The sequence below is a fragment of the Mus caroli genome, unplaced genomic scaffold (assembly GCF_978045245.1).
Source record: "Mus caroli unplaced genomic scaffold, Mus_caroli_1 scaffold_13, whole genome shotgun sequence".
NCBI lineage: Eukaryota > Metazoa > Chordata > Mammalia > Rodentia > Muridae > Mus > Mus caroli.
Window position 1 is genome coordinate 101,702,913 of NW_028227268.1, and position 23,392 is coordinate 101,726,304.

Below are 23,392 nucleotides of genomic sequence, written 5' to 3' on the forward strand. Positions count from 1 at the left end.
TTGTATATTTGTTTGTTTGTTTTTTAAGCAGTGTATATTTCTTGAATACCTCTTTTTCTTTGAGTGTCTTTTAGACATTGTATTTAAGGAAACAGTTTAAAATTGTATAAAAAAAAGAAAGTAGTTTTAATAGTTGAAGGAAACAATTTTGTCACTTCAACTGATGGTCAACAAAGAAATATGGAAAGTAATGACTTGTATCTCCTGGAAAACACTCTGAACTCAATGGATTTTAAGCTTCAACCTTTATCTCAATTAACCAAACATTCCCTTCTTTTCTGAGAAAATCTTAAAGTAAATTATTATTGAAAACCCTTTAGTCTGCTGTGGTGGTGTAACCAGCTGTGGTGATGCCTAAGAAAGCACAGGCAAGCAGGCAGTCTGAGTCTAGAGACAATTGATCTAAACAGTAAGTTCCAAGTGACAATAAAAATCCCCTTTAAAGGTTGTTTTGTAGATTTCTTAAAATTCCAGACATGAGTCTTGGTGTTATGTTCTACCCAGTCACATTACTTTGAATAAACAGGAGAAAGGTTATGAAAACTTAGCATGCACACCACCCGGCATGAGAACATTTGCCAGCTATTTCTTCTGCTTAAGTGAATCCATTTCAAATAGCTAGACTGCCATCTTGAAAAAAACTATAAGTTTCATAAAATAATGAAACAAGATTCTCTACATATGATTGCAGTAATATTCAGAAGTAAAATACTTATGAATAAATTTAATTCTGAAAAAGATTGGAGTTTTTTTAAACAGAACTGGTATTTTTCTCTTTCCCATTTTGTCTGTCTTCTGCCTTTGGCTGTGACTCTGAGCACAGACCTGTCTGCTTCCTTCTTAGGAGCAGTTCAGAGAGAACATGGCAGCTGGCTGCTATGAACAGCAAAGAACAACACAAACGAAATTAAAATCAGTAGAAAATGGATCCAGTATTTGAGGTATGTACTCACTAAGGAAACCACCATGAAATTTTAAATAAACTCAACTCGCTCTAAATGCTTTCACTTGTGGTTCTGGAGGCAACTGAAATGAGAAGCTATGATATCTAGGAGATGTAGGAGAAAGAATTTCTCCAACTGACGAAAAGTAACTCACACACATCTCCATTAAAGTGGACTATTATATCATATTATATTAATAATATAGCTATTATATTATAAACATAGCTGTCAATCAAAATACCTACTAAAAATCAATTCAGTTCTGTTTAATTTCAGAAATTGCTTCCCACTCACGAGGGCAGAGACACTCAAGGTCAACAGAACAAACATTTCTCAGTAGAATGTATCTGCTTGCCACACAACAGCTCTGAGGAACCTGAGATGGGCTCAGAGCCACCTTCTGGCAGTATGCTGCCCACACATCAGAGGCAGCCTTGCTGGTATTGTTTGACATATGTAGAAAACTAAGAGGACAAAGAACCTCTTCTCCCTCTCACCGCTACTCTTACCCCTCCCCCTCTCTCTTCTTCCCCCCACCCTATGTATGTGTCCCAAAATTCTTAAATCACAGTAGTAAATTAGTATCATTGTTACAGCAGTTGCAGCAAGACAAAAAGGAATATCAATGACCTCCTAACATCAGGGTGGTCAGTGACTCTGAATGTGCAGTATGCAGCCAAATGGCATGGTCTTCAATTCTGCTCTGGAATTCTGAGTCTGGATCCTCATTTCCAAAGTGGAAAATTAATAATTAACTCCCCTGATTACTGTATATGCAAAACATGGTTATAACTGTGCCTAGTGAATAACATGTGCTAACATATAGTAATTATTTTTCCAGGAAAACAGATTCCTTTATACCAGCAGTTCTCAACCTGTGAGTTGGCGCACGCCTTTAATCCCAGCACTCGGGAGGCAGAGGCAGGCAGATTTTTGAGTTCGAGGCCAGCCTGGTCTAGAAAGTGAGTTCCAGGACAGCCAGGGCTATACAGAGAAACCCTGTCTCAAAAAAAAAAAAAAGAAAAGAAAAGAAAACTCAACCTGTGAGTCATGACCCTCTTGGTGGTCATATATTAAATATCCTATATATCAGATATTTACATTACAATTCATAACAATAGCAAAATTACAGTTATGAAGTAGCAAGGAAATAATTTTATGGTTGGAGGTTGCCACAACATGAAGAACTGTATTAAAGGGTCACAGCATTAGGAAGGTTGAAAACCACTCTTTTAAACTCTTATATTGATAATATTGTAGCTTTAGATTCAACATAGTGTAGACAATATTTGTTTGGTAACAACTGATATTTCTGCACCATACTTTTTCAGTATCTATCAAACAGGTGTGAAGTTGAAACCATCACATGAGGTAACACATAATCCACCATATACTCCAACATACATTGGTAAGCAGTGGCTAAGATCACAAGACTCATGTTATGAGTGCTTTCTTAATGACCATTGGGTTCATATGGTTACGTGATTCAACTTCACTGCATTTTGTTGAAAAAGTAGACTTAGCAGCCCTGGTCATCTCTTGAGTTGTGTAGACAAGACAACACAGATGAGTACTTTGAAAATTAATACTAGTAATTAGTGGTATTATACTCTGATGACAGTTTAGAAATGAGACAGCATGTGTGTGCCTAGTCTCAGAGGCTAGAATAGGGTATTAGATCCTCTGGGACTGTTGTGAGCCTCTATGTGGGTGTTGAGAAGTGAACTCAGGCCTGTGCTCTCTCAACCAACTATCTCAACAGCCCCATAAACCTATCTTTTTAGGTGGTCTCAGGAGAATCGGAACTTGGGTCCCCATATTTGCAGTATATGTGGTAGCCAGAGGTTGATGTCAGATGTCTTCCTCAATTGCTCTCTACCTTACTTTTAAAGGTGATTTACCTTATTTTATATGTATGTATGTATGGTTGCCTGTATGTGTGTGTTTTTATATGTATGTGTGTTTGTCTATGTGAGTGTGTGTGTGTGCATGTGTGTATCTGCTCAAATGTAGCAGATATGTATTTTGGCCTTCAGATTGGTCCCAAACAACTGGACAGGGGCTATCCCAAAAGCAGTTGCTCATGGGATATTCTACTAGTTGGGCTGCTTTGTCTGTCTTCCGTGGGAGAGGCACTTCTCCCACTGCTAAATACTCCAAAGCAAATACCTCACCTAATATCATTCCTAGGAGGAAATATTCCTAGGATCAAATCAGAGAGGCAACACACATTTGTCCTGGGTTAAAAATCAACATGTAAGAACAGATTCACCACATACTTTACATTGTACTGCAGGCTGATGTCAATCTGACTTAGTCTTATACTGCAAACATCACAATCACAAAACAAAGTCTTCTTTAATAGAAAATCTTAAGGGGATGCTCACACTTACTTCTCACCCAACACAAGCAATTACTCCCTATTTAATAATGTGAAACCTTAACTAGGTAGAAATTAGTGTATAATCAAAAAGAATCACTAACATCTAGATTTTATAGGCATTGTAGCTTATCATAAGAAATTACTGCAAATACATGCCATGTTTTAAGGCACTATTAATAGCTAGCCATTGCTAAGCTTACTCTTTGCCAGTCACTGTTCAAAGCATGAATTAATTACCTCTAGTCTCCTAATAATCTATAGCATAGGTACTAAACATTTGTTATAGACAGGACAACTAGGCATAGAGAAGGTCTTGGTAGCAAAGAGCTGAGTGCCAAAGGTCAGCTCTGTCACCATATTGCATTCTATAAACTCAATCAGCTATTCTAATAAATCTTCCCAGGTTTAATCTTGTACTTAACACAATAGGATACATTAATTCCTAAAACAATACCTGAAATTATTGAGTAGCATAAAAATGAACAAATCCTCTATTTAGGTCAACAAAATTTGCAACTGCCTCAATTCACATTATTATATAGTTATTATACATTATTATACACATTATACATAGCATATACTATTATATTATATAGACTATATATAATATATACATTATTATAATAATTATTATAGTAGAGTTATTGGGTTTTGTCTTATAGGATTTGTGTTTTCCAAAATAATTTTAAGTACAGAATTTCATCCTATATATTTTCTTTATTTTAGCTCTTTTTGTCAAATGAATAAGCAATATAAATTTATCATATAGTACCAAAAAGCAAGAAGAAATAGAAGGGACAAACAATTTAAATGTTACTGCTACCATCAAATGCTTATTAAGGTAATTTTGTTTTATAGGCCTTAGCCACATGGCTGTGTTACATCATGTCAAAAATGACTCTTTCTCTCCGACTTAAACTCCACAACAGTTAGAATTCAACTGGTTTGCTCTGGCTCTATGGCTTTGCATCCCCTTCTGTAATATGCCTCACGGACTGGGCTTGAGGTATTGAAGAGAGGTGAGAAGTGCTGATTTGGTGAGCAAAAATAACCAAAACATAATATGACTATTAGAGAAGACATTATAGTATTTTTCAGGTACTTCCAAAGTGGGAATAGTCTACAAAATGGGTTAGGAATTACACAGACATGTGAGACCAACTCTACTATAATCCTGGGAGACTGTTTGGTTGTTTGTCATTTGGGAATAGAAGAACCAAGAGAAATAAGAATTTTGATATCTACCTTTCAATACTGGCAGACTCAGCAGTATTAAACAAGCTGGGTTTAGAAACAAAAAGTACATGCAGATGGACTGTCATTTTTGTTATGTCATATACAAAACCTTTCATTTTGTTATAAAGTTTAAATGGACTTTAACAGTCAGTGTAGGCTTTTAGTCAATCTTTACAGTATGGTATTGAACAAGGACATTAGCAGCTTGTGAGAAATTCTACCTCACCCCATATGTACACGCACACACACACAGGTGACCACAAAACCTGAAACACCATGATAAAGGAGAGAGTTATTTTAATATGTGACATAGCTATGTATCAGCAAAGTGTTGGTTCACATCAGCACTGATGATAAGTCTCTTTCTCCCCAAATCTCATGAAAAGACCAAGCGGGACCAGCGAGATGGCTTAGTGGGTAAAGGCACTCGCTCCAAGCCTGGTGATCTGAGGTCAGTTCCTGGGATCCACATAGAAGAAAGACAGAATCAACTCCCACAGGCTTTCTATCCTCAACACATGTGTTATGGTAGAATAATAATAATAATAATAATGTAATATAAAAGAGTAATATGTTTTTACATTCTGGTAAACAACGACCTTAGCCATTACTACTTAATTTATTCTAAAATTCAAGCTTATTCATAAATATTGTATAATTTTAGAAGGCTTAATAATTCATGCTTTTAAATATAGTATGTTATAAAGAGTAATTCAAACAAAGCAATTATGCCCTACAGACACAATAGAAATGACACTAAGAATCTCCTACAACTTAAGTACTTTAAAAATTGTTTTTTAATTTTATTTTACATGCATTGTCATTTTGCCTGTATGTACATCTGTGCCAGGTTGGATTACCTAGAACTGGAATTACAGACAGGTGTGAGCTGTCATGTAGGTGCTGGGAATTGGACTCGGGTCCTCTGGAAGAGCAGCAAGTCCTCTTAACCATTGAACCATCTCTCTAGCCCCTGAACCAAAGTACTTTTAACAGAGTGAATTAGCCCTTACCGACTCCAGAGGATACCGACTCAACATCAATATCATGTGCCTTTCTTCTCGCCACTTCAGCCAGTGCCAGTTCACCCATATCCAGAGCAAGGTAATGAATGTCCTTTGAAAATAAAGAGAAAGGATTGACTAAAACATCATCTTGATAAAGTTATAAAGTGAGTCCAAGAGGAAAAAAACTTCAGAAAACAAAACAGATATAGACAATCCTTTTTTCTGTTTTAAATTTATTGATACTCGTTACCAGAAGAGGGTAATTTTTCTTTGAGAACATGGTTGCAAATAATTATTTTCAAGCCATAAGGTAAAAAGCATGTTTCTAATAAATTGACACTGATACTTAGTTTTATGAAAAGTTAAAACTGTAGTTGTGCCTGTGTGTGTCCTGTATGTTAAGGTTGAAACTACTTTTTAAAACTCAGGTTACACATAATTATTACATATACTATATAATTTCAGTCTCAATTTTTTTTAATCTAGTAGAGATCCAAATCCTTACAAGTGAATTGTTAATTATAAAATCTGACAGAGCTCAATGGCAGTTGTTTGTACATACTGAAGCTAAAGAAGAAGGAGCTGATCTTTGATCTCAACATTGAAGGGTCTGTGAGAATTCTATTAGCAGAAAGCAGCAGTGTAAAGGGTAGCTGGTGCATATATGTGAAATTCTTGACCTACTCTGTAAAGGGATGCAGGTCTGTCACCCAGGAGACATGCTGGGTGTGCAGGGGAAAGTGGTGGAGATTACACGGGATAAGCACAGGAGGCACAGGCTGAAAAGAGCTCTAGAGTATGCAGAATGGTCACAGGAATGAAAATTCTACCGCAATAAAAATGGAAAAAGGATATAAACAGGCAGTCTATAGTGAATAAATATAAATGCCCTATAATTATGTAAAATTATTTCATATTATTCAAATAAATGTAAATCGAAAAAACTAATTTTTGAATTTTTGAATTATATGAATTTATAGGAAATAAAATGTCATACTTTGATATATGCACAGTATGCAATGAATCATCACATCAGGGAGTTAACATTCATATTGGCTAAGTTTCTAAAAGTTAATGATTGGTTGCAAAGCTTTGGGAAACAAGCACATTTACTCAGAGCACAGTTCCTAAAGACTAGAGATCAGGGGTTAGCAAACTGTGCCCAACATGTCAGACTAGCCAGTGTTGGCACATTCTTCAATGTAAGAATGGCTTCTAAACTTTTAAATGGTTGAAAGATCTGTGTTCAAACACCGGTCATGAACTTTGAAGGGCTGTGGAATTAGCATGAGCTGCAGACTTGAAAATGTTTTAAACTAAAATTACAAGGGGAAATTGCTTCTGTGAAACACACTGTGATAAGATCATTCTGATGAGAACTAAGGTTGTTTGAATTGCAAGTCATGTTGGGACTACACTGTCAAAAGATGTGTGTTTCAAAGTGATATCTTTATTCCTATACAAATTCCCAAAAATATATTCTAACTTCAAACTAGAGCAATGTTTTTCAGGTTTATATGCATGTGTAGAAAAAATTTTCATGTTCCAAAAATCCATTTGGTGCACAATTAAGGAGCTTCTACTGGAAATGATTTGCAATGTAATGACATGCTAAAGACATTCTAGCCTTTTGGTTAATAGAATTCTAAAAGTGCTTCCAAACCGAGAATGTACTCAATGAAAGCCATGTCTCATGGATGCATGCTAGCATTTGACAGTACTGGTAAATATACGTGGAAAGATATTTGCAAAGGTTTTCAAAATATGGAAGTCTCATCATAGGCCAGTACCAACAGATCAACCTTTATAATAAATCGGGGGTGGGGGTTGGGAACACTACTGTTATATTTCTGAAAAGCTCCATTTTTCATATTTGTAAACCTAGATTACTAAAAAAATTGTATTCAGTATACATAATTTATGACATTTTTATTATATGTTTTCTTTATTTACCTTTCAAATTTTATCCCTTTCTCCTATTTCCCCCTCCCAAAATCCCCCTATCCTATTCCCTGTACCCCTGCTCACTAAGCCACCCACTCCTGATTCCCTGTCCTGGCATTCCTCTACACTGGGGCATCGAGCCTTCACAAGGCCAAGGGCCTCTTCTTTCATTGATGCCCCACAAGGTCAACCTCTGCTACACATGTAGCTGAAGCCTTGAGTCTCTCCATATGTACTCTTTGGTTGGTGGTTTAGTCCCTGGGAGCTCTGGGGTACTAGTTCATTCATATTGTTGTTCCTCCTATGGGGCTGCATACCCCTTTAGCTCTGCGGGTAATTTCACCAATAAAAGGTTTATGGAGGGGTTTGGGAGATAGCTAAGTGAGTAAACCACTTGCTACACAAGCTTAAAGAGAAAGGACACACAGAAACTACATTATGTTACCTCCAAGAAACACATTTCATTATCAAAGATGGTGCTACCTTGGAGTAAGGAAATGGGAAAAGGTATTCTAGCAAGTTGAACTAGGAAAACATGAAGTCATAGCTAATTCTAATACTGAACAAAGTAGACTTGAAACCAAAGCAAGACAGAAGTGATAAAGAAAGTCACTTCATATTAAGGGAACAATATACAAAAAGCACATTTCAATTCTAAACATATACGCACCAAACATGGTAAAGCCAATTTCATTGAACAAATATAACTAGATATGAGGTAATATATTAATGGCAAAGCAGCAATAGTGGGTGACTTCAATATTCCACTCTCACAGATAGGTCATCTGGATAAAAACTGGAGAAACAATGGAGTTTAATAATATCACAAATCAACTGAATCTAATAGATACCCATAGAACATTCTGTACAAACAAAAGAATACACTTCCTTCTCAATGGGATGGATGTACACTAATTCAAATATCAGGATTCAAAGAAAGTTTCAGTAGCTCCAGTATTCTATTTTACTACATGGAATGTTGGAGATAAACAGCAAGAAAAAGTACAGAAACTCACTGAGATTATACAATGTAGTGCTGAATAACAAATGGGCCATAGAAGAATTCAAGAAGGAAATTTAAAATTTCTATATTTGAATGAAAATGAAAACACAGCATACCAAAATCTTTGGGATACAAAAACCAGTCCTAATACAAAGGTTTATAACTATAAGTGTCCAAACTAAAAACATCAACAAGAACCACATACACAAGAAAAACAACAACAAAAACATACACAAGAAAAAGAAACAAAAAAACAGAAACCCAAAAATTCAAATTAGTAACTTAATGCCACACTTTAAGGCCGTTGAGAAGACCAGGCAAACACAAAAGTAATAGTCATGGAGAAATAATTAAGACAAAGGCAACGGTTAATGAAACAGAAGCAATCCCTATCTAAATTAACCAAAAGCAAGAAGATCCAAACAATAAATTTAGAGATGAAAAGGGAAAACATCACGAAAGATACTAAGGGACTGTTGATTGCTCAACCCTAAACAGGACATTAATATAACGCCTTCCAAGGTTCACAGAACATTAAGGGAAAAGGCAGAAAAAGCATATGAGCTGGATATTGGGGAGTGGGCAGGAAACACTGTCCTGGGGCATGACATGGCCTTTGCACTGGGGGGTGGTGGTGATGCTTAAACTCAGTGGGCCACAAAAGTGAAACAGGAAGAAGGATTTGGGGGCTAATATGTGAAAATATATTGTATAAATTTATCAAAGAATTAATAAAACACTATTTTAAAAGTGAACCAAGGTGGACTACAGAAGCTAATAGCTTCTGGGACAGGCGAGAGCCACAGAGCTTCTGAGGCAGCCCCGTTTTCTGGCTCTGGGCATCTGGCCACCTTCCCTGCCAGAGGACAGGTGGCTGCCCGGCCAGGGAGGCTTTTGCCTCAGGATCCTCGGGAGGCACCTTGGTTCTGGGGCTCAGCAGAAAGTAGTCTGCACAGTTGAGAGTGTGGACTACTGAAACAACAGCTTCTGTGATAGGCCAAAGCAACACAGCTTCTGGGAAAGGACCTGTTTTGGGCCTTCATCTTCGGCCAGGAGAAGGTCCAAACGCCAATAACTGTGCACCTTCCCTGTAAGAGTGCTTGCCTGCAGAGACTGCTCTGACCAGTGAAACTCAGAGGAGAGAGCTAGTCTCCCAGGTCTGCTGATAGAGGGTAATAAAATCACCAGAGGAACAATCTCTAAACAGAGACAACTATAACAACCAACTCCAGAGATTACAAGATGGCGAAAGGTAAACGTAAGAATCTAACTAACAGAAACCAAGACCACTCACCATCATCAGAACCCAGCACTCCCACTTCGCCCAGTCCAGGGCACCCCAACACACTCGAAAAGATAGACCCGGATTTAAAAGAATATCTCTTGATGATAGTAGAGGACATAAAGAAGGACTTAAATAACTCACTTAAAGAAATACAGGAGAACACTGTTAAACAGGTAGAAGACATTGAAGAGGAAGCACAAAAATCCCTTAAAGAATTGTAGGAAAACACAACCAAAACAGGTGATGGAATTGAATAAAACCATCCAAGACCTAAAAAGGGAAGTAGACACAATAAAGAAAACCCATAGTGAGGCAACACTGGAGATAGAAACCCTAGGAAAGAAATCTGGAACCATAGATACGAGCATCAGCAACAGAATACAAGAGATGGAAGAGAGAATCTCAGGTGCAGAAGACTCCATAGAGAACATCAGAACAACAATCAAAGAAAATGGAAAATGCAAAAAGATCCTAATTCAAAACATCTAGGAAATCCAGGACACAATGAGAAGACCAAACCTACGGATAATAGGAGTAGATGAGAATGAAGATTTTCAACTCAAAGTACTGGCAAATATCTTCAACAAAATTATAGAAAAAAACTTCCCAAATCTAAAGAAAGAGATGCCCATGAACATACAAGAAGCCTACAGAACTCCAAATAGACTGGACCAGAAAAGAAATACCTCCCGACACATAATAATCAGAACAACAAATGCTCTAAATAAAGATAGAATACTAAAAGCAGTAAGAGAAAAAGGCCAAGTAACATATAAAGGCAAGCCTATCAGAATTACACCAGATTTTTCACCAGAGACTATGAAAGCCAGAAGATCCTGGACGGATGTTATACAGACACTAAAAGAACACAAATTCCAGCCCAGGCTACTATACCCAGCCAAACTCTCAATTAACATAGATGGAGAAACCAAAGTATTCCACGACAAAACCAAATTCACACATTATCTCTCCACGAATCCAGCCCTTCAAAGGATAATAACAGAAAAAAAACCAATACAAGGACAGGAACCACGCCCTAGAAACTACAAGAAGGTAATCCCTCAACAAACCTAAAAGAAGACAGCCACAAGAACAGAATACCAACTTTAACAACAAAAATAACAGGAAGCAACAATTACTTTTCCTTAATATCTCTTAATATCAATGGACGCAACTCCCCAATAAAAGACATAGACTAACAAACTGGCTACACAAACAAGACCAACATTTTGCGGCTTACAGGAAACTCATCTCAGAGAAAAAGACAGACACTACTTTAGAATGAAATGCTGGAAAACAATTTTCCAAGCAAATGGTATGAAGAAACAAGCTGGAGTAGCCATTCTAACATCTTATAAAATCGACTTCCAACCCAAAGTCATCAAAAAAGACAAGGAGGGGCACTTCATATTGATCAAAGGTAAAATCTTCCAAGAGGACCTCTGAATTCTGAATATCTATGCTTCAAATACAAGGGCAGCGACATTCATTAAAGAAATTTTAGTAAAACTCAAAGCACACATTGCACCTCACACAATAATAGTGGGAGACTTCAACACACCACTTTCACCAATGGACAGATCATGGAAACAGAAACTAAACAGGGACACAGTGAAACTAACAGAAGTTATGAAACAAATGGATCTGACAGATATCTAAAGAACATTTTATCCTAAAACAAAAGGATATACCTTCTTTTCAGCACCTCATGGTACCTTCTCCAAAATTGACCACATAATTGGTCACAAAACAAGCCTCAACATATACAAAAATATTGAAATTGTCCCATGCATCCTATCAGATCACTATGGACTAAGGCTGATCTTCAATAACAACATAAATAATAGAAATCCAACATTCACGTGGAAACTGAACAACACTCTTCTCAATGATACCTTGGTCAAGGAAGGAATAAAGAAAAAAATTAAGGACTTTTTGGAGTTTAATGAAAATGAAGCCACAACAAACCCAAATTTATGGAACACAATGAAAGCATTTCTAAGAGGAAAACTCATAGCTCTGAGTGTCTCCAAAAAAAAAAAAAAACTAGAGAGAGCACACATTAGCAGCTTGACAACACACCTAAAAGCTCTAGAACAAAAGGAAGCAAATTCACCCAAGAGGAGTAGATGGCAGGAAATAATCAAACTCAGGGGCGAAATCAAGCAAGTGGAAACAAGAACTCTTCAAAGAATCAAACAAACGAGGAGCTGGTTCTTTGAGAAAATCAACAAGATAGATAAACCCTTAGCCAGACTCACTAGAGGGCACAGGGAAAGCATCCTAATTAACAAAATCAGAAATGAAAAAGGAGACATAACAACAGATCCTGAAGACATCCAAAACACCATCAGATCCTTCTACCAAAGGCTATACTCAACAAAACTGGAGAACCTGGATGAAATGGAGAAGTTCCTAGACAGATACCAGGTACCAAAGTTGAATCAAGATCAGGTTAATGATCTAAACAGCCCTATATCCCCCAAAGAAATAGAAGCAGTCATTAATAGTCTCCCAACTAAAAAAAGCCCAGGACCAGATGGGTTTAGTGCAGAGTTCTATCAGACCTTCAAAGAAGATCTAATCCCAGTTCTTCACAAACTATTCCACAAAATAGAAACAGAAGGTACTCTACCCAACTCATTCTATGAAGCCACAATTACTCTGATACCTAAACCACAAAAAGACCCAACAAAGATAGAAAACTTCAGACCAATATCCCTTATGAATATTGATGCAAAAATCCTCAATAAAGTTCTTGCTAACCGAATCCAAGAACACATCAAAACAATCATCCATCCTGACCAAGTAGGTTTCATCCCAGGGATGCAGGGATGGTTCAATATACGGAAATCCATCAACGTAATCCAGTATATAAACAAACTCAAAGACAAAAACCACATGGTCATCTCGTTAGATGCGGAAAAAGCATTTGACAAGATCCAACACCCATTCATGATAAAAGTCTTGGAAAGATCAGGAATTCAAGGCCCATACCTAAACATGATAAAAGCAATCTACAGCAAACCAGTAGCCAACATCAAAGTAAATGGTCAGAAGCTTGAAGCAATCCCTCTAAAATCAGGGACTAGACAAGGCTGTCCACTTTCTCCATACCTATTCAACATTGTACTTGAAGTCCTAGCCAGAGCAATTCGACAACAAAAGGAGATCAAAGGGATACAAATTGGAAAAGATGAAGTCAAAATATCACTTTTTGCAGATGATATGATAGTATATATAAGTGACCCTAAAAATTCCACCAGAGAACTCCTAAGCCTGATAAACAGCTTCAATGAAGTAGCTGGATATAAAACTAACTCAAAGAAGTCAATGGCCTTTCTGTACACAAAGGATAAACAGGCTGAGAAAGAAATTAGGGAAACAACACCCTTCTCAATAGTCACAAATAATATAAAATACCTTGGCATGACTCTAACTAAGGAAGTGAAAGATCTGTATGATAAGAACTTCAAGTCTCTGAAGAAAGAAATTAAAGAAGATCTCAGAAGATGGAAAGATCTTCCATGCTCATGGATTGGCAGGATCAATATAGTAAAAATGGCTATCTTGCCAAAAGCAATCTACAAATTCAATGTAATCTCCATGAAAATTCCAACTCAATTCTTCAACGAATTAGAAAGGGCAATCGGCAGATTCATCTGGAATAACAAAAAAACCTAGGAGGGCAAAAACTCTTCTCAAGGATAAAAGAACCTCTGGTGGAATCACCATGCCTGACCTAAAGCTGTACTTCAGAGCAATTGTGATAAAAACTGTATGGTACTGGTATAGTGACAGACAAGTAGTGACAGACAAGTAGACCAACGGAATAGAATTGAAGACCCAGAAATGAACCCACACACCTATGGTCACTTGATCTTTGACAAGGGAGCTAAAACCATCCAGTGGAAAAAAGACAGCATTTTCAACAAACGGTGCTGGCACAACTGGCGGTTATCATGTAGAAGAATGTGAATTGATCCATTTCTATCTCCTTGCATTAAGGTCAAATCTAAGTGGATTAAGGAACTCCACATAAAACCAGAAACACTGAAACTTATAGAGGAGAAAGTAGGGAAAAGCCTCGAAGATATGGGTACAGAGGAAAAAATCCTGAATAGAACAGCAACGGCTTGTGCTGTAAGATTGAGAATCAATAAATCGGACCTCATAAAATTGCAAAACTTCTGCAAGGCAAAAGACACAGTCAATAAGACAAAAAGACCACCAACAGATTGGGAAAGTATCTTTACGTATCCTAAATCAGATAGGGGACTAATATCCAATATATACAAAGAACTCAAGACGGTGGACTCCAGAAAAATCAAATAACCCCATTAAAAAATGGGGCTCAGAGCTAAACAAAGGATACTCACCTCAGGAATACTGAATGGCTGAGAAGCACCTAAAAATATGTTCAGCATCCTTAATCATCTGGAAATGCAACTCAAAACAACCCTGAGATTCCACCTCACACCAGTCAGAATGGCTAAGATCAAAAATTCAGGTGACAGCAGATGCTGGCAAGGATGTGAAGAAAGAGGAACACTCCTCCATTGTTGATGGGATTGCAAGCTTGTTCAACCACTCTGGAAATCAGTCTGGTGGTTCCTCAGAAAATTGGACATAGTACTACCTGAGGATCCCGCAATACCTCTCCTGGGCATATATCCAGATGATGTTCCAACCGGTAAGAAAGACACATGCTCCACTATTGTCATAGCAGCTTATAGCTGCTGTTATAGCAGCCTAGCAAACACAGAAGTGGATGCTCACAGTCAGCTATTGGATGGATCACAGGGCTCCCAATGGAGGAGCTAGAGAAAGTACCCAAGGAGCTAAAGGGATCTGCAACCCTATAGGTGGAACAACATTATGAACTAACCAGTACCCAGGAGCTCTTGACTCTAGCTGCTTATGTATCAAAAGATGGCCTAGTCGGCCATCAATGGAAAGAGAGGCCCATTGGACAGGCAAACTTTATATGCACCAGTACAGGGGAACGCTAGTGCCAAAAAAAATGGGAATGGGTTGGTAGGGGAGTGGGATGGAGGGTATGGGGGACTTTTGGGATAGCATTGGAAATGTAATTGAGGAAAATACATAATAAAAATATTACAAATTAAAAATAAGGAGGAAATAAGCACTTTCCTCCCTAATTTACTTCTGATCATACTATTTATCACAAGAATAAAAACAAAATTAGAAGAATGTTCACTAGGAATATTGAACTTAAGGCTTATTTTGTTTTGATATACCCATATCCAATTCTAGTGTCATGATAACACTGGTTAGCAAGAGTCAGTTAATGTACCATCCACTCTTATTTTCTTGAGCAGTTTGGGGAACACAATAGACTTGCCATGGCACTTTCTTTGTTGGGAAATGTTTTCTGAAATAGTCTGGTGGTACTAATGAGAACAGGCCTCACAGGCTCATATACTAGAATGCTAGTCACAAGTAGCGGAACTGTTTGAGAATGATTGGAATGTGTGGCATTGTTGGAGAAAGTGTGTCACTGGGAGTGGTCTTTGAGGTTTCAAAATTAGATACCTAGCCCAGTGTCTATCTCTGTCTCTCCCTGCCTTTGTGTTTCTGTCTGTCTGTCTCTCTCTGTCTCTGTCTCTCTGTCTCTGTCTCTCTGTCTCTGTCTCTGTCTCTCTGTCTCTCTGTCTCTCTCTCTCTCTGTCTCTCTCTCTCTCTCTCTCTCTCTCTCTCTCTCTCTCTCTCTCTCTCTCTCCCTCTCTGCCTGCTGCCTTGAGATCAGGATGTAGCTCTCAGCTACTTCCCCAACATCATACCTGACTGTCTACTGCCATGCTCTCCACCATAATGATAATGGACTAATTATCTGAATCTATAAGCAAGTCCCCAATTAAATATTTTCTTCTATAACTTTGTCATGGTTCTCTCATCACAGCAATAGATTGGATCTAATACTGTATCTCAGGCTGAGCACTAATTCATGGCAATTCTTCTGTCTCCTCCTCCCAAGTATAAACTGGAAGTGTGAGGCATCATGCCTTATTCTAGGAAACTACTAAAACTTCAATCTCATTGCTCATTATAGATATTTAACTGTTTATGTATTTGTTATTTATTTTGGCAAGTCTTCTACACTCATCTACTTCTTCTAGATTCCCAGGTATTTGTCTTTATTTAATTTAAAATTTATTATTATTTTCTGTGTATGTGTGGTTTTTGCTTGCATAAATTTAAGGGTAAACTATGTGTGCCTGATGCCACAGAGGCCAGAAGAGGGCATCAGATCCCCAAAAAGTTACAGATGGTTGTAATTGTTGGGATGTGTGGCTGCTGGGAACTGAACCTGGGTCCTCTGGAAGGGAAGCCAGTGCTTTTTACCAGTGAGCCATCCCTCTTAACTCCCAGGTTGTTTTTTGAAATAGAAATTGTCATAGCATTTTCTAATTATTCCTCTAGATTTCAATGGAATCTGTTGTAGTGTCTATTTTTAAATCTCTAATTTTATTAGTTTGGGTATTATCTCTTTGTTTTGGTCACCTTGAATAAAATTTTGTCAAACTTGTTTTTTTTTTTTTTTCAAAGAACTCTTTGATTAAGTCTATGTATTGTTCTTTCAGTTTCCATTTCATTAATTGATGCCATGTTATCATTACTTACAGCTCAATGTTTTTGGGTTTGGCTAGCTCTTGATGAGATGTTAGGATACACCATTAGTTTATTTTAAATATCTCTGAGTTTTCAATGTAAGTGCATTGCTAACTAAAATTTTCTTGATATAACTACTTTGTTGTATCCCAAAGACTCTGATACAATATACTTTAATTTTCACTTGATTCGAGGAGTATTTTAATTTCCTCCCTCATTTCGTCAATGAATCATGAATCACTCAGTAATGTGCTGTCATTATGCTCTAGTAGAAAACACAACTTTGGTTCCCAGCACCCACATATTTGCTCAAAACCATTTGTAATTCCAGTTTGAGGTGACCTAACACCCTCTTGTCTATGAATACTGTACACACACTATTCAAACACAGAACAAACACTCATATACATGATATAAAAGAAATAATTGGGGAAAAATTAAATTATTCAAAGATAATGTACTATGGGTCTCCCATTTCTGACAGTTTTTATACTTTTTCTTGTTACTAAATTCTACTTTTCTTCCAGTATTATGTGACGAAACATAACAGGTTATTTGATGTTGTGTACTTGCTAAGATTTCCTTCTGGTCCAGACAGTGCTGTCTTTTAGAGAAGGCTCCTAGGTTGCTGAGATGATACAGATTCTCTATATGCTGCATGAAATGAATGCATATTCTCTATATGCTGCATGAGATCATATGACATGGAATACTCTGCAAATATTATGTTCATCTAAAGGTGTAATTTAAGTAAAATTGTTTGTTTTTAGATTGAAAGGCTTACCTATATGTCAAAGAAACTATTATTATAATAGCAATACTTATGTGACATTTTATATCCATTCATGTTTGTTTAGGAAATGGGGAGTGCCAGCATTTGGGGCATACATATTTAGAACTGTTATATCTTCTTGCTGTTTGGTTTTTTCTCTTTATTCACATGTACTGGACATCTTTTCACTTCTAATGTGGTTTGAAGCCTAGCCAGGGTCAGAATAACTGCCACAGCTGTTTCAGGTACTGTTTGCCTGATAAATTTACTTCCCTCTTTTCACTTTCAGTCTGTAACAGCCTTTACCAGTGAAATGAGTTTCTTGAAGACAAGAAATAATTGAAACTTCTTTTAAAACCTAGTTACCTAGTTGAATGTTTTAATTGATAAGTTGATGTTATTTACATTTATTCAAAAAGAACTGCTAATTCTCACTGGTTTTCTGGTTTGGTTAATGTTCAGTTTTTCCTTCTTTCCAGTAATTATTACTTGTAAAAAATAAGATTAAATAATAAAATGTGGGTTATAGGAGGAATGAATACATGCCATTATTACATTCATACATTAAATATAAGAAATACCATTACACCCAAATATAGCTGTCTCTTGTGAGACGATGCCAGGGCCTAGCAAACACAGGAGTGGATGTTCACAGTCAGCTATTGGATGTATCACAGGGCTCCCAATGGAGAAGCTAGAGAAAGTACCCAAGGAGCTAAAGGGATCTGCAACCCTATTGTTGGAACAACATGATGTACTAACCAGAACCCCGGAGCTCTTGTCTCTAGCTGCATATGTATCGAAAGATGACCTAGTCGGCCATCAATGGAAAGAGAGGCCCATTCGACTTGCAGACTTTATATGCCCCAATATAGGGGAATGCCAGGGCCAAAAGAATGGGAATGGGTGGGTAGGGAAGTGGGGGGCGCTATGGGGGACTTTTGGGATAGCATTGGAAATGTAATTGAGGAAAATATGTAATAAAAATATTAAAAATCAAAAAAAAAAAGAAATACCATTAAAAAAAAAGGATGGTCATAACTTACAGACATGTATCAGAGAAGACCAGGAATGTGTACAAAACACAGCTTTGGACATGCCTGTAAGGCCATTTCCAGAGAGGTGTAACTTCAGAGGAAAGACCCAACATGAATGTAAGCAGCACTTTTGCATGTGGTGGGCACATGGACTGAGTAAAGATGGGGGAAAGAAGGAGAGCTGAGCATCAGCCTTCATTCTCTATGCTTCCTGACTAAAGACTCAATGTGAGCAGCTTCCTAATGACTCCACTGTCATAACCTCTTCACCACAAGCCATGAGCCAGGGCAAACCCTCCCTTTCATAAGTTGTTTTTAGTCATAAAATGAGAAAAGTAACAGCGCATTCCAGAAATACCAAATGGGCAATAAGCTGGTTTTGGAAGGGCATTCATGTAATCCCATCACTTCAGAAGTTGAGGCAAAGGGATCATCACAAGTTCAGTGCGGTCTTGCTTCAAAAAAAGGAACATAGGGTTTAGAAGATGGTTAAGTGGAACTAAGATTTTAAGAAAGACACATGAGAAGTAGCAACCAAATGTTATGCTGAGCACTGTGTGCATCAAGAGTAAAAACCTTCTCACAAGTAACTTATTTTTGGTCTTTAAAAAATATCAGGATAAGAAATATCAGGATAAGTGTTTATATTTTATTTACATATCATCTCTCTTTTTTTAAATAATGAAGGGTGGCAAAAACAAAACAAAGAAGAACAACAACAAAATTCAATGAAACCTCTAGAGCTGGGGACACTGTTCCACTGGAAGGGTACTTGCTTAAAAAGCATTCATAAGCATGAGAAAGGAAAGAAAGGAAGAGGGATCAGGAACAAAGCAAAACAATCCTGAGATCATGGGTGTCAGTCCTCAAGCAAGAGTTGCCAAGCCATCTATTTTGATAGGTAGTATTGACATTGTCACTAAATGTAAATAGTGGTAATTTCCAACTTGATAGCACTTTTAGCCAATAACTATTCTAGTTGCTTTTCTGTTGCTGCCATAAACACCATAAGCAAAAGTAACTTAGGGAGAAAAGGGTTTATTTCAGCCTACATTTCCATGTCTGCTCATCATTGAAAGGACTTGGGGAGGAATTAAAACAAGGAAGGAACTTGAAGTAGAAACCATGAAGAAATTCTGCTTACTGGCTTCTTCAATGCTAGCTTTCTTGTACAACCTAGACCTACTTGCCTAGCAATGGTACTGCCAACAGTGGGCTGGTCCTTTTCACATTAAGAATCAATCAAAATAATTCCTCACAGACATGGCTATAGAGCAGTTTAACTGAGACAATTCTTCAACTGAGGTTTCCTTTTCAAGGTGACTCTGTATTGAGTCAAGTTGACAATAAATGCTAACCAGGACAGCTATTAAAAAGTACATTTTAAGGATTGAGGGTATGAATAAGTGTAGAGTGCTGTCTTAGTCAGGGTTTCTATTCCTGCATAAACATCATCACCAAGAAGCAAGTGGGGAGGAAAGAGTTTATTTGGCTTACACTTCCATACTGCTGTTCATCACCAAGGAAGTCAGGACTGGAACTCAAGCAGGCCAGGAAGCAGGAGCTGATGCAGAGGCCATGGAGGGATGGATGTTCCTTACTGGTTTGCTTCCACTGGCTTACTCAGCTTGCTTTCTTATAGAACCCAAGACTACCATCCCAGAGATGGTACCACCCACAAGGGACCCTCCCCGCTTGATCACTAATTGAGAAAATGCCCCACAGTTGGATCTCATGGAGGCATTCCACAGCTAAAGCTCCTTTCTTGGTGATAACCCCAGCCTGTGTCAAGTTGACACATAAAACCAGCCAGTACAATTGACCCCTTGTCAACTTGACACACAAACACATCACTAGTAAGCCTCAACCCTTAGTTCTTATTCATCCCCAAGATCTAAACAACTTTAAAAGTTCCACAGTCTTTACATATTAGAAGCTCAATCCTTTTAAAATATCCAAAGTCTTTTTACAGTTAAAAGTCTCTTAACTGTGGGATCCACTAAAATATTTTCTTCCTTCAAGAGGGAAAAATATCAGGGCACAGTCACAAGCAAAAACAAAAATTAAACTCCAACTGTCCAATGTCTGGGATCCAACTCACAATCTTCTGGGCTCCTCCAAGGGCTTGGGTCACTTCTCCAGCCATGCCCTTTGTAGCACACACCTTGTTTTCTAGGCTCCAGCTGCCTGTACTCCACTACTGCTGCTGTTATTGGTGGTCATCTCATGGTACTGACATCTCCAAAACGCTGCTGTCTACCAATGTAACTAGGCTTCACCAATAGCCTCTCATAGGCTCTCTTCATGGTGCTAAGCCTTAACTCCTTTTCATGACCCCTTCAGTCCTGGGCCATCAACTGCAACTGAGGCTGCACCTTCACCAATGGCCTTCCGTGGCCTCTCACAGTGCCGAGCCTCAGCTGCTCTGTGTGACCCCTTCATGCCTTCAAAACCATTACCGCTTGGGTAACTCTTACACATTACCAAGCCCTGCCGAAGCACAAGGTACAACTTTGGCTATCTCTGGAACACAGCCTCTTTGCTTTGAGGAAACACTTCCCAGAAGATGTCACCTCAATGATGCTGGTCTCGTCTTAATCACCACTAATTTCTTAGCTCCAGCTAACCAGCATCAATAGTCCCAGTAAGGAAAAGTTTTCACTTTAGTAGTTCTGGTATCTTTTTAATTACAGCTGATTCTTCAGTCCCAGCTAACCAGAACCACAGAATCTTCACAATCCAAAATAGCAATGGCCCTGAAAAGAGTCTTTAATTTTCCCTCTGAAATTTCACAAGCCAGGCCTCCATCTTCTGTACTGTTCTCGACATTATCTTCCAAGCTCCTACACAACGTCTGACAGAGCACTTAACACTGATCTTCTAGCCCAAAGTTCCAAAATCTTTCCACAGTTCTTCCCAAAACATGATCAGGTTATCACAGGAATACCCCACTATGCTGGTACCAATTTCTGTCTTAGTCAGGGTTTCTATTCCTGCACAAACATCATGACCAAGAAGCAAGTTGGGGAGGAAAGAGTTTATTCGGCTTACACTTCCATACTGCTGTTCATCACTAAGGAAGTCAGGACTGGAACTCAAGCAGGTCAGGAAGCAGGAGCTGATGCTGAGGTCATGGAGGGATGTTCCTTACTGGCTTGCTTCCACTGGATTGCTCAACTTGCTTTCTTATAGAACCCAAGACTACCATCCCAGAGATGGTACCACCCACAAGGGGCCCTCCCCGCTTGATCACTAATTGAGAAAATGCCCCACAGTTGGATCTCATGGAGGCATTCCACAGCTAAAGCTCCTTTCTCGGTGATAACCCCAGCCTGTGTCAAGTTGACACATAAAACCAGCCAGTACAAGTGTGTACTTCAAATGTAATGAGTCCTAGATTCTATCCCCTGAACTTTAAAACAAAACAGAACACATGTTTTTAAATTTTAAGGCACATTTTATTTTTAAGAGAATTATTAGATAAACCCCAGGATATATAATTTAAAAGAAAAATCATAAACTTCAAGGAATTCAAGGAGTTTAAAGAAGACAAAAATAGCTCAATGAGCTTAAAGAGAATATTGTCAAAGAGAATACATGCCTGAGTAATGCTCAACAGAACACCATGATAAGGTTGAATGAAATGATAAGGAAAATCCAGCATTTGACAATCAAATTCAATATAGAAGTAGAAATAGTTAAGATAGTTCAAGCAGAAGAAAGATGGAATTAGAAGATAAGGCTGCATGAAATGATGAGGAAAATCCAGTATTTGACAACCAAATTCAATAAAGAATTAGAAGTATTTAAGATATATCAAATGAAAGACAGATAGAATTAAAAACTAAATAACACAACAAGAATACAGAAGGGAAATCCATACAAGAAAAATGGATCAAGAAGATAGACAATGAGGACCTAGAGGTAAAGTAGAAAATTAAGACCATACAATCAATGAATATGAAAAATTAAAAAGTATAGGAAATGAATATGCAGAAATTGTGGGATAATGTGAGAAGACTAAACATGTGAATTTTATGCAAAGATGAGAAGAGAGAGGATCCCAAGTTAATTACACAGACTAGATCTTCAACAAGTTTATAGAAGAAAACTTCTCCAAAATAAGAAAAGACATATCCATTCAGATACAAGAAAGCATAGAAAGATAAGAACAGAAAATAAATGCCCCCATGGCCTCTCAGTTAAAGCACTGACAATAAAAAACATGGAGTACTGAAAGCTGTAAGAGAGAAAACACAATTCACACAAAAGAAAACTCATTGGAATAATAGCTGATTTCTCAAATGGAAGCAGTGAAGTTACAATAGCATGGAGCAGTGCATTCGAATTCATAATAGACTGTGGCTGTTAACCTAGACTGCTCTTCTCAGCAAAGCGACACGACATAGTTGAAGAAGTAAAACTTCTCCATTATACAAACAGGCTAAAAGTATTCATATCCCGGAGAATGACCATAAAAAGAATACTTGAAACAACACTTTAGACTGAAAAGAGGATAAGCATACCCAGGAGGCCGTACAAAAACAAAACAAAACAAAACAAAAAAATAAATGAACCTGTAATTATAGAAACCCAAAGTGTGTCTAAAATCAAAAGGAGGAAAACATCCATATTTCAGCAACATACACTTTAAAATAACATTAAGTATCAATTGCTTCAAATTCCAATCAAAAGAAATAGGTTAAATGAATTCATTAAGAAAAATCTATCTATTTATTGTCTATAAAAACCTCATTTTACTTTCAAAGACATATACTACCTTAAAAGGATGGAAAAAGTACTTCAACCAAATAGGACTGGGAATCAAGAAGGCATCATTATTCTTTTTTATTATTATTAGATGTGGGAAGCCACATACGCCATTACCAGATGGCGCTGGCTACTGCTAGCCACCACCCATAAGTTTGGGTAAACAACCAATGTGCACACGTGCAGTAGAGTTTTTTGCTGAGTCACTGCCTGGCCTGAGGCATGTAAATGAGGTACTGAAAGCATAACCAATCAGGTATAGACACACCACTCCTAGGCCTATACAAGCAGCGCCAGTTCTGGGCCTCAGGGTCTTTCGCCTTCACAATCAAGCTCTCCCAATAAACATGTGCAGAAGGATCCTGTTGTGGCGCCTTT

The 23,392-nt window shown here is 37.8% G+C and overlaps 1 protein-coding gene across 5 annotated transcripts in view; it reads right to left on the reverse strand.

Moving 5' to 3' along the window:
* Window positions 1–23,392, reverse strand: part of Wdpcp (WD repeat containing planar cell polarity effector) — a 363,888-nt gene that overhangs the window by 93,894 nt on the left and 246,602 nt on the right. For all 5 annotated transcript variants that reach the window (XM_021175454.3, XM_021175452.3, XM_029483315.2 and 2 more), the window contains one exon: window positions 5,577–5,679. In XM_021175454.3, the coding sequence (XP_021031113.2) occupies window positions 5,577–5,679 (103 nt within the window). The remainder of the gene's footprint in view (window positions 1–5,576; window positions 5,680–23,392) is intronic.